The 12,316-nt window shown below is 53.6% G+C and overlaps 2 protein-coding genes across 2 annotated transcripts in view; one reads left to right on the top strand and one right to left on the bottom strand.

The window, feature by feature from the left end:
- Window positions 1-219: 219 nt before the first annotated feature.
- Window positions 220-4,812, bottom strand: dap3 (death associated protein 3). Its single transcript, XM_084444136.1, has 13 exons — window positions 4,136-4,812; window positions 3,651-3,692; window positions 3,347-3,469; window positions 3,023-3,124; window positions 2,732-2,840; window positions 2,233-2,325; window positions 2,009-2,139; window positions 1,786-1,866; window positions 1,388-1,552; window positions 1,217-1,276; window positions 894-983; window positions 652-769; window positions 220-519 (listed from the first exon to the last, which is right to left on the bottom strand). Exons 2-13 carry the CDS (start codon window positions 3,687-3,689, stop codon window positions 434-436), a joined length of 1,197 nt encoding a protein of 398 aa, XP_084300262.1. The 5' UTR covers window positions 3,690-3,692; window positions 4,136-4,812; the 3' UTR covers window positions 220-433.
- A 3,835-nt stretch (window positions 4,813-8,647) lies between these two features.
- Window positions 8,648-12,316, top strand: part of LOC311314206 (uncharacterized protein) — a gene marked incomplete at both ends in the record, with an annotated part of 11,256 nt that continues 7,587 nt past the window's right edge. The window contains 2 exons of the mRNA XM_084444543.1: window positions 8,648-9,070; window positions 10,099-12,316. The exon at window positions 10,099-12,316 is cut by the window's right edge and continues 1,246 nt beyond it. Of these exons, the coding sequence (XP_084300669.1) occupies window positions 8,648-9,070; window positions 10,099-12,316 (2,641 nt within the window). The remainder of the gene's footprint in view (window positions 9,071-10,098) is intronic.

The following is a 12,316-nucleotide window of genomic DNA, read 5'->3' as shown; positions in this document are numbered from 1 at the left end:
AGTGCTCCGTCCAGGTCTTGGTCAGGGACCAGACTGAAGAGCATCTGTTCTTCTGCATGTTTTTCATATTGGGTTCTTTGGGAGGAAACCCAAACTCCCGGAGACCTTCTTGCTGTGAGGCGACAGTAGATACTACCGCATGTGCATGTGAGCGATTTAGGAGCTCAGTGTCTTCTCATATCTCATTCAATCATCATTCTGTTTTTCATATTCCTTTTATTATGAAAGAGACATACAGTATCAGGCAGCACAACAGAATAATTTATGTCTGAAAATGCACACATATATGGACTATAACATAAGTTATATACAGTGTGTGTGTGTGTGTGTGTGTGTATGCGTGTGTGTGTATGCATGTGTGTGTGTATGTGTGTGTGTATGCATGTGTGTGTGCATGTGTGTGTGTGTGTGTGCGCGCATGTGTGTGTGTGTTTCAGAGGAAGGCACACAGTCTCTCCAATGTAGCTGGATTTCTGTTACTCAGAAAGATGAGTTCTTTCTTCCCCTCCTCTGTTTGACCTGATGGAGAGAGAGAGAGAGAGAGAGAGAAAGCAGACAAAAAGGAGTGAGACTCAACAGAAAAACATTTTTTTCTCCAATAAAGGACAAACCATTTGTATGTAAATGTGAACGTTGAAGTGGTAGACTCACTGTGTGGGTGCTGTATCCAGTTGCGGTCCAGATAGTACAGGTAACAGCTCTCCAGCTCCTTCTCGCTGTAGTTGGAGACCGGCACTGGGACAAACGGGTCCATGTTGTCAAAGCCCTCCTGAGGGGGAACAAAGAGACAATTGGGATGCACAGTGTGCCCAGTGTGTTGATTGTTCAACAAGAGAGAAGGGCTCTCTCGTTGGTCAACAAGAAAGAAGTGCGAACAACTGATGACCCCTGACCTCGCCCAGCATCTCCTGTGGTAGGTAGGCGGAGCTTGGCGTGTAGAGAGACCCTGTCTGGGACAGGGTGGTGATTATGGCCCCTCCACACTGAGAGAGAGACAGAGAAAGACAGAGAGAGAGACAGACAGAGAGAGAGAGACAAAGACAGGCAGAGAGAGAGACAGACAGGCAGAGAGATTCAGAGAGACAGAGAGAGAGACATACAGAAAGAGAGAGAGACCAGAGAGAGGGAGAAAAAGAGAGACAGAGAGAGAGAAATGTAAACATCAAAATTCTCCTGTCTGTAACCTAGGAAATCCCATCCTGTGTGGTCCTCTCACCCAGTCGTTCTTCACCATCTTCCTCAGGTTGTGAACCAACGTCAGCTCCTCTGGGACCACCTGGGACAGACGGGGACACAGAGGCGGGAGTCAGACCCAGCTGACACGAGCGCCAGACCCCCCTCTCTCCCTCCGAGGGTGAGACGCGAGGGAGGGAGTGGTGATTCTCACCGGGCTCTTGTCCTCCTTCTTGAGCGTGGTCCTCCCCCAGAGGGCGTTGACTCCATCCACGGCCACGGCCAGTCTGAACCCCCCCTCGGGGTCTCCGCTCTGGAGCCTCAACTCCTTCATCAGCGCCCCCACCACGTCGCTGCTGCTCTTCACGCGGGACACGCCCTGCCGGCGACAGACACGGGTTTTGTTTTTATCCAAAGCGCTTTACAATTCACCCATTCACACACCAATGGCAGCAGCTGCCATGCAAGGTGCCAGCCTGCTCATTGGGAGCAATTTGGCGTTCAGTGTCTTTGCCCAAGGACACTACGACATGTGGACAGAAGGCGGCGGGATTCTAACTAGTCCTAGACGTCAGGGTGCATCTCTGTCCATGATTCAGGTTCAGGACTCACCTGGTCCACCAGCTCCCCTAGTGGTCGTCCCTCCTCGGTGCTCTCTCTCTTGGTCCACACATAGCGCTGCCTGGTCTTAATCTGAGAGGGCGACAGCAGGGGTCAGTCAAGGTCAATGAGAGACGGGCGGATATACCAGACAGATAAGACGGGTGGAGGCCGTACCGATCGGCAGAGATCGGAGGGTCCGTTTGGGATGTTGTTTTTGGTGAGAAGTGTGTACCTTGGAGAGGAAATGCTCGTTGGTGATCCTGAAGTTGCGCAGCCAATTAGAAGCTTCGATAGGCTGGTCGAAGCGAGAGCTGTGATAGGACGAGGGAAGAAGCTCCTTGCAGTTTTTCACCCATAGGTGGGCTGTGGTGGGGAGGAGAGAGGGGTTATTGTAGACGCAGGCCAGCGGATGGCTTCGCTAATCGGTCTCAGTCTCAGCATGTCTGTGTGTCTTACCATCTGGTATGTGCATCAACAGCCATCCCTGTGTGGAGCAGTAATGGACAGTGTGACAGAGGGACATGGTCTTCCCACTGCCCTTCACTCCATCTACACAGCCAGTCAAGGTCGTCAACATCACTACATAGATGAATGACTGTGCCTGTGTAACCAAGTGAATCGTGAGTCCTCGTAAGCCCTCGTGGAGTGAGTGTAGTCCTCCAAGGTGGTGGTAGAGAGTGGTTGGTGAAACTCACTCCCCTAGTATAAAGGATGTGCTAACAACCCTGTTGAGAGGGATATCTCTCTCGGCACAGTTGTTAGCACATCCGACTTGCGAGCACAAGGTTGCAGGTTCGCGTCCCGCCCTAGACAATCCCTTAACATGGGTGAAACAGAAACACAATGACAACACAGACACCTACCAGTACAACTGTGGCTCACTGCAAATTTACTTATTTGTTTAGATAAGATCAGGTGTGTGTGCATGTGTGTGTGTGTGTGTGTGTGTGGATACAGAGCAGGTAGCGCAGGGCAGGTTTGTTGTAATCAGCTCTCCTCAGGTGGGAGATGAGCTCCAGGGCAGGCTGCCTCACCATCACACAGGGCTCACTGAACGTCTTCACCTGAGAGCGCACACACACACACACACACACACACACACACACACACACACACACACACACACACACACACACACACACACACACACACACACACTCCATTACACCTGAGACAAAGTGTCCTCAGCATAAATCTTTACCTTTGGAAGGACAGAAACATAAACAGTATAAAAACACACACTCACCTGTAGTTGGAAGCGCGGGGGCAGACCGTGGGGGAAGAGAGTGCGCATGTGTGCCGAGGGCAGAGTGAAGTACTGTCCAAGATGCTTCTCTGACTGACAGGCCTGCAGAGGACAAACACAGTTATTTCGACGTCAGATACACAGTAGTTGTGTCCATACCAGGAGGGGTCTGGGGACTATGTATGGAGAGGTTTAACAGGAAAACTAGAGCCCGACTCGAAAAAAAAATTTGTTGTCACTGTGCTCTTGAACTAAGGAACTCCAGGGCACTGCCTCCTGTCTGTGTGTGTTCTGTGTGTCACTGTCGGTTCTACTAGTACCTACCGGGTCGCTCTCCTGGGTTCTGAAGATAGCTAGTGCCTCGTGTCTGGGTTCAGGCTCTATGGCCAGCGCCTCCTGCTGCTGCTGGCCACATCCACTGCCATGGAGCGACCGCACATGTGCTACCTGCCCATCACATCCCACAGGTTAGATCAATGGATCCAGACTTAAGCATGACACGAGGCGGCCAACCAAAGAGTTTCTACGTGGTACATACATGGCATTTGTGCATACCATTGAGCTGTAATACGTCAAAGTAATGCATTACTCATGAAAAGGCATAATGACCGCAGGGAACTGAACTCACCGTTTGGCGTAATCTGAAGGACAGTCTGTGAAGGGCCATGATCTGAAAGATTGATATTCATTTGCCACATAACTATATCTAATAACAGCTTTCAGTAAATGTAAAGTCAGGGCAAGCCATGTAACTAAGTACGATATGTAGGCTACACAGCATCCAGCTGACTCTCTCTCGGGGAAGCTTTGCAAAGGTCCACAAACCTAGGTAGCTATAGCAAGCAAATTAATCGGTGATGGTAAACAGTGATCACAAAGGGTTTTAGACTTTGTCTAGTGGAATTGAGACATAGTTTCACATATTCCATTGCTGAGAACATGCATACATCGTTCAATGTTGTACACAATCTGACATAAACTTGCTAGCTAGTTAGCTAACCTTGCAGAGCACATTCACTAGCTAGACAGCTAGCCGTTAGCGTGAGCACATATTCACTGGTCTAACGTTATATGGTAGACTAGCAAGTTACAATGTAGCAAACGACTACTAACCTGAGAATTAATTCATTAATTAAAATTCCAAGAAACAATTGTGCAATGTCATTTAATTTTTATATAGTGTCCAGGTCTGACTTGAGATGGAGAGTTGCACAATCTCGGTCGAACTGTCACGGTGCTTCCTCCATGGACGTCGCCATTTTGCAGTAGAGTCTGGAAATTACGTAGCTGGATTCCTATCCTCCTAGGACTGTTCATTTGATCCGCCTGGGCAACACCTGCGGGGCGGTATCAGGTCCCAAGCCCCCCGTCCCCCGGCTGTAGGCCAATATTTTGCATACAGTGTTGTCTCTTAAAAAATGCACTATTAGACCATTACTCCCCAATATGCAATACCTTATCAACAACAAGTGAACGTTTTTATATTTGTGAAGATGAAATCACTGCAAAATCGTGAAAGGTCTTGATGTGGGTGGATTCACATCCACATTGGAAAGGGGGGTGTCATCTCGAAAATGTCTGATGAAATCCATGTCGTTGATAAGTTTATCGTCGCCATTTTGTGTGGCTACATATTTTTTATTACATTCTGTATGCCTTGCATAGCCTTAAAGCCTACTTCGAGTGGGCGCTCCTTTCTATACGGCAATGTTAAGCATTCTCTAAGTTATTTTAACTCTCGAATGGGTAAGACAAAATCAACCTGATTGATTGCTTATATCACTGCAAGGATAGCGCCGTCCACCTCTTATGAAAACTCCAACAGAAAGGCGCCCGCTCATTGGGCGTTTCGTGGGAGTGAAGGTATGGATACAATGTAACTTTCTCCGTGAAGTGACAAAACAAACATGACTACCGTAACAAGCTCGCCACCTAGCTGTAGGGACGCGTTCTCGGATCACTGTCTCGACTCACTGATTATGAAAACACCCGCGCGAATGCTGTTGCACTGTATGTCCTAGAGGAATTGGAACTCGCTTTCAAAGGAGGAGTAACGGATTTACTTATGTAATCAAAACAACATCGAATGCATCATAAACTAAAGATTGCTGCTGGCGCGAGCGAGAGGGTAGGACAGCAACACCTTCTCTATCCAGCCACGCAGTTCTGGGACGCGCTCTCGGTAAGTAGCCTACGTAGCCTTATTGCAAAATGTCATGGCAGTTTGTATTAATGTGAAGGCCCGTGTCAATATCACAGAAGAAGTGGCACAGCCTTTGAAACATTTGGGTTATTCGGCTATTTTTAACGTGATGCGGGACCCGCGCGTTGGCATTTTCTGCTCTCAATGTATGATCATATTTATCATGCCAAATGTTGCTGACACCAGCATAAGCAGGCAGATCGGAGGAGAGGCCATGGACTCACCCACACTACAAGCGCAAAATTCAGTGGCTTCATTACTACTGTATGCTACAAATTTTTTTGGTCAAATATACCTATCTCGACTTAGCTAAGATAAGCCTGATGGCAACATGAATGACAACAACAACAATGGCACGTGTCATGTGTCATCACGAACTAAAGTGCGTCATGCCAATTGAAATGCCATTATGCGCAAAAGACGCTCTCTTAAACGAACCTGCTGTGTGTTGACTTCCACACCGTAGGCGCTAATCAGTAATAAGAGCAGAGTGCGGTACCGAACTCCCCCACTACAATTCAGTATAGCCAGCCCAACCAACACAGTAGCAACCGAGGTACACAATGTACAAGCAGGAGTATGATACAATAACTATACATTTGAGGTGTGTGCGTGCTAGTGAGAGAGAGTAACTGTGTGTGTGTGTGTGTGTGTGTGTGTGTGTGTGTGTGTGTGTGTGTGTGTGTGTGTGAGAGAGAGAGAGAGAGAGAGAGAGGGAGAGAGAGGCAGATCGTTTGTGTCTCTGAGGAGAACCTCTTGTAACTACATGTGTGGGGCCCACAAGAAAAAGCTTGCAGCGTTCTGATATAGGTACCTTCTCTGTCACACCATCTCATCAATATCAGATGCTGCTGTCAAGTCTGTTGTCAGGGAGATGATAATGTGATGGATGACAGCAGCAGCAGCAGAAGTAAGATGGTGATGATGGGATCTGGAGGAGGCCATTAGAATGATTTAATCCATGGCTCCATGGCTGCCGAGAAACCACAACGAGATGATCAGTGTCATGTCTGTCCATCATTCTGCCATTGGAAATAGCTCTTGGCCTAATGTTAAGATAATGTTGAGTTATGGTTGAAAGGCTTTCCCCTGGAGCAGACAGAGGCCTATTAGCCTACACCGTGACTAATGGGGAGTAGAGATGTAGCCTACCACTCCCGTTTGAAGAACGTTTCCCTCACTTTCTCTTTTCTTGTCACAAGCGCGGGAGTTGTAGTACTAGCCTGCTTGTTGACTTGTTATGACACCGTGACCTCCCACCGTGACATACACTCCCTCCCTCTCTCCCTTGTGTCATACCAGCGTTGCTAGTTTGCCTTACATAGCTATCTGGGTCAGTCCCTGGTCTCACATGTGGTCACAGTGCTGTGCTGTCTAGTAACACTGTCAGTCTGTGAGTTCACACCTCTACTACAGTGCAACTGTTGCGTTCAGTGATTCGGGAAGAAGAACACAATGAGTTACCTTGTTGCCAAAGACCTGAAGACATGTTTGTCCGATCTAAAGCCTTGACTTTAGCTCAATGGGCTGATGCTGTCTGGTCTAATGACCCAGTTTTGATATTCCTAATATATAACCCCTTGGATTAGCCAGAGTATCCTGTTTGGTGTGGATCAAGTGTGAGGCCTGTCTACTCATATCTATTCAATAGGCCATTGATAACAGGTCTCCATCCACACAACGCAGTCTCTGAAGGCTTTATGGAACGTATTATGTAACGACAGTTGCTGGTGCAGCTGTTTATTTGGGCCCAATCTGATTCAAACTGTTCATGTGAATGGTTGGGCCGTAGGGACTCGGTAGCCAAACAGATCCAGAGTTTGACATGAAAACATGGCCTGGGCGCCTCCTCTACAGCTAAAGGGTAGGAACGTGTGGAGCGACAGATGAGCTATTTCATAAGAGGCTCTCATGAGAGAGAGAGAGCCAGAGAGAGAGAGAGAGAGAGAGAGAATGCAAGGCAAGGCAGGGTGTGTTTTATTAGAAAACTGATGCTTTTTTCGGTGAGTGAGAGAGGGATAGGAGTTAGTAAAAAACGGAGGCCAGATAGAGAAAGGATGTCATGGAAGATGCTGTTGCTCTTGGCTGTACGGCACGTCGGTCTGGACGGAGAGAGGAAGGTATCACGGCTAAAGGGGAATGTTGTTTTAGGGTGTGCTACTTGCCATAATGTCACATTAAAAAGCCATTTACAATGGGGTCAATGAAAAGCTTACTTGACTTAGAGGAAGCTACGGGAGGGGGAGGAATTCACGCTCCCTTTCCAAAAATAAGTTTTGCCCTTTTCTACGGATCCGTGTTACCACTACAGAGGGGGGAGGAGGGGAAGGGTCTGATCGTGAATGGAGGGATTTAAGTTGGAGCAGAGAAAAAGAAGGGAGAGGAGGGAGAGGAGGAGGAGGAGGAGGAAATATGGTTCTGATTAACATGGATACACTGCCTGCCTGGGTTGACCGTTTTACTGTGTGGTCTGCTTCAAGAGAGAGAGAGAGAGAGAGAGAGAGCGAGGGGGGGGGATGAAAGGAGATCGTATGCCAAGGGATGCTGACGAACACGAAGCAGAGAGAGAGAAAGAGGTGGAGAGGGGAAAGGGCGAGATACGGCTGGGGAAGGTAGCGATCTATCCAACATGTCCAGGCCACGATTGATACCTTTTTTAAAGAATTTGTAGAGTACACGGCAAGGGCCATGTCGACATCTTGGGAAGGAGCCGCTCCTGGATTCTAATTGGTCTCGCGGGGTTCTGTACAGTGAGGTCATCCGAGTGTTCTGAGCACCTCGGCGCAGACGGAAGGGACTTTCCCCTGGTCATCCCCCTGCCACTGCCGCTCAAATCTGATGTCACTGAAATTAATCACTCACCCGTCTCTCTCTCTCTCCCTCTCTCTCTCTCTCTCTCCCTCTCTCTCTCTCGCTCCCTCTCTCTCTCTCTCTCTCTCTCGTCTACTCCAGCCCGCCCTCTCTGCTCAAGCGTGAAGGGGAGAGAAGAAAATATTAAGAAGAGAGAAATCACGGCGCGCTGTTGAATTAAGAGAGACCGTCTCCACTTTGACTTTGACTTTGACTCCGCTGGTGGACAGTACTCCCCTCAACGCCGCCCCCCCTCCCTCCCCCCTCCCCCGGCTCTTTTACTAGTGCTATACTGGGCCCCCCAGCACCACTCCGCCCACCCCCTGATATATCTTATGGACCAGAGAGCAAAGGGGGTCGCCCCCCCTCCCCCCACACAGACACCTCTCTCTCTCTCCACCCCCCCCGAGGACTCTGAGAAAGAGGGAGGGGGTGAGAGGAGGAGGAGGAGAGAGGGGGAGAGAGGGAGCACGGGGAGGAGGGAGGAGGAGAGAGGAGGCGCAGGTCGGAGGGGTGAGGGGGACGGCGGCGCAGTACTGGAGGTGCACATCGAGGGGCGCTGTGGCGGCGCGGGGCCGCGGCCGCTGCAGTTCCCCGGCAGAGAGAGTAACTGCTCGGAGGGCAACGTCAAGCTCAGGCTCGGACTGCAGGCCAAACGAACCAAGAAACCGCCCAAGATCCTGGAGAGCTACATCTGCAAGCCCACCATCAGGACCTACCAGAGACAGGGGAGGGGCGTGGCGGGGGCGGGGGATGGCGAGGAGGGCGGCGGAGGAGGAGGAGGAGGGTCCAGATCGGGGAAAAGCACCCCCTCCCCTCGAGGGGGAGACGGAGAGCAGGAGCAGAGCCAGGGGGCAGACCCCCAGGCGACCCGGACGCCTTCCTCCCCGAGGCCGCCTTCGTCATCATCGTCTTCGCTTCCGCCGTCGTCATCGGCAGCTCCTGCGACAAGCAGTCACACCCCTGCCAGCGCTGGGCGGGCGCCAGCCAAACAGGTAAACAGAGCCATCTGTTCCCTCTCCGAATATCACCCCCCACCGCCAGGCTGCTGCAGTGGTGTCATTGACTTGAACTTTAACTCAGCTTGATTCGGACAGTCGTTAGCGTTCTGTGTCGGTGCGCCGGGATAAAAAAAGAAAGAAAAGTCACCTCAAAACCTACCCAGCGGGGGGAAATACCTGACTGTGGTTACCATGGGAATTTGTAATCACATACCGGGTGTACTATGACTCATACATGCTTTAGTTATGTTAGCGTGTCTGCTATCCACTCATACAAGCGGATTATTTGGTGCAAATTACCCAGCTGTGCGCGGTGCGGTAATAAGGTCAAATGAGCTATTGTCTCAGTACTAGTGAAACCTAAGCAGGGGAACGGGACTATAAATAGGACAGGAGCACAGCAACTCTGAGGAGCCGACACAGACATTGGTTCATCAGCTCTCATGACAATCACCCAGGGGGAAGATTATTGCTTTAGCAGCAAATGTGCCACTCAAGCCGCCGCGCTGCGAAATTACAGGACGAGCATGAAATGTCAAGCCTTCTCATCTCTATTTGTGGCGATTTATAGTCACCCAATAGTGCAGCTGCCACCTCTCTCGTTTTCTCTCTCCTCTGTCTATTTTTACCTCCCCTCCTTATTCTACCTGCTCTCATTTATCTTCCACTCCCTCCCTCTCTCACTCCCTCTTTTTTTCTTTCTCTCTGTCCCACTCTCTCTCTCTCTCTCTCTCTCTCTCTCTCTCGTTCTCTCCCTCCCTCTGCCTTTGTGTTTCTCCTCTCTCTGTGGCAACCCCATTTCTTTCTCCATCAGCCCCCCCCCCTCCCCTCCCCCTGGCTTTGCCCTCCTTTCCCTCTCTGCTTTTGTCATTTTGTCCTCTATCCTCTTTCCGACGGTCAGACGAAACCCTTTAAAGGAATTAGACTTGTTTGCGCGCCCTGGGTCCTCACTAATGCAGACAGGATATGGAGATGCAGTTGCATTTTAATGCGTGCGTTATAAATCATGTTCTTAACCGCAGGTCCCTCTCAAGCTGGCCAACAAGACGGGCGTGAGGTCGGACGTCGAACCCGAGAAGCTTCCTGGCTGCGGCTCGCCCCCGTCGCCCCTCTGCCCCGCCTCAGCAGAGGAGCCCGGGCGCCGCGGGGAGGCGGGGCCTACGGGCTCCCCTCACCTGCTCAACGGTACGGCCCAGGCGGAGAGGGCGGGGCCGGGGCCCGCGTCGCCCGCGGCCGCCCCCCGCTCCGCCAAGTCCGCTAAGGTCAGAGGTCGAAAACAGAACTGCTCCTCCTCGCCCGCCCCCACGGACGCTAACGCCGCACTGAGACCCCCGGCCTCCAGCTGCCGCAGAGAGCACCCCGGGGCCCAAAACGCAACCACGGAACGACCGCGCTCTCCCTCTAAGACCTCAGACCCCACCCCTCCTCCACCCGGGGCCCAGTCCTCCGGTCAGACCGCTCCGGGCAGCACCCTGGGTCCACCGGCCAGTCCCCCGCACACGCCGCCCGCAGCGGACAAGGAGAGAGGGAGGAGAGGAAAGAAAGAGAGGGCGAAGGAGAAGAAGCAGAGGCACAATAAAGGGAAGGAGGAGACGGGAGCGAGCGAGAGAGGGAAGGAGGACAGCTCCAAGAAGAAAAAAAGGGAGGGAAAGGATGACAGAGGGAGGGGAGAGATGGCGCGAGAGGAGAGATGGAGGGATGAAGCGGAGATGGATGGCGAGACCAGCCCTGGCCTCCTCAGGGGAGGAGGGGACGGCGGGGAGGGGGCGGAGCCCGACAGCCCCAGAGAACGGGACGGGGCCGGCGACCCGCCCGGCGCGGGCGGACCAGAGGAGGCGGAGCCTGCGGAGGAGACGGGCGAGTCCGCCGAACCGGCTCAGCCGGGCGACGGACCTCCGGAGCCCCCTGGAGCGACGGTTATTCCCGCCGAGCCCCCCGCCGCCTCCCCCTCCTCCCCCCCGGGCCCTCTACCGGCCTGCTCCCCCACCTCCCCCCCGGAGCAGGATAGCCGGCCGCTCAAAAAACGCAAGGCGAGGCGCCCCAGCTGGACCAAGCTGGTGAACCGGGCGCAGAGACTGGAGACCCAGGACGCCCCTCTAGACGCCCACCTAGATGCCCCCCTGGATGCCCCCCTGAAGCCTGCTGCCAAGGCCTCCGGTCATCAGACGCTTGAGGCGCACCAAGCCCACCCTCTCTCCCCGCCCCCTAACTCCTCCCCTGTCTCCGCCCCTCTCAAACCCCGCCCAGCGGGCCGCCCGCCTTCGCCCACCTGGACCCACCTGATGACCTCCGACCCCGACCTCCCGATGGCACCTAAACACCCCGCGGCTCAGGCCAAGAAGAGGGGTCGCCCCAAATCCCGGACGCCCAGCGTGGACGAACCCCCGCCCAGGCACTCTCCCAAATCGGTCCGGACCGAGGAGCTCCTTCTGGGGTGCGAGGAGGCTCGGGAGCCCCCTGGCTTGGATCCAGCCCTGGATCTCAGTCCGATGTCCCCCGCCGCCGCCAACCCCAACCCGAGCCCCAGGAAACGCGGACGCCCCAAGCGGCTGCCCCCAGCCCCCCAGGACCAGACGGGGGCACCACCGACCCCCTCTGAGGGCAAGGAGGGGGGCGAGAAGAGGAACAGGCAGCTGAAGATCCGACGGATCATCGGCGAGATGAAGAAGAGGAAGAGGAGGAGGTTCCCCAGGGAAGTCCTGTCTGCGTACGGAGGCGGGACAGGAAGTAGAGAAGGCGAGGAGGACGGAGAGAGCTCGCCCGGGGGTCCGAGCGGAGGCCGGGGGGGGTCAACGTTGGTGGCTTCGCTCTCGAGCCTGTCCTCCTCGTTCGGGGGCAAGCTGGGGCCTCAGATCAACGTGAGCAAGAGAGGCACCATCTACATGGGGAAGAGGAGGGGCCGCAAGCCCAAAGCCCCCCCGGCGAACCCCGTCCCCTTGTCCGGCCTCTTCGGCGGCGGCGGCGGCCCCCCCACGGGGCCCTCCCTCTTCTCCTCCCTGCCCTCTCACCCCTTCCCCTCCCCCTCCCTCACCCACTCCAGCGGAGCCCAGAGCCCTTACAGCGAGGGCAGCCTGGCGGAGCCCGCCTCCTCCTCCCTCCTCTTCCCTCACGCCTTCTCCCTCCCCTCCCCTTCCTCGTCCTGCACCTCGCCCCACAACCCATCCTCCGCCTCCTCCTCCCTCTCCCCCTTCGCCAAGAGGAGCTGCCCGTGCCGCGGCCGGCACCACTTCCCCTTCCACC

This window comes from Borostomias antarcticus, assembly GCF_949987555.1.
Source record: "Borostomias antarcticus genome assembly, chromosome: 10".
Classification (NCBI taxonomy): Eukaryota; Metazoa; Chordata; class Actinopteri; order Stomiiformes; family Stomiidae; genus Borostomias; species Borostomias antarcticus.
Note: the sequence above shows the minus strand (reverse complement) of the source record. Positions and strands in the feature narration are given on the sequence as shown.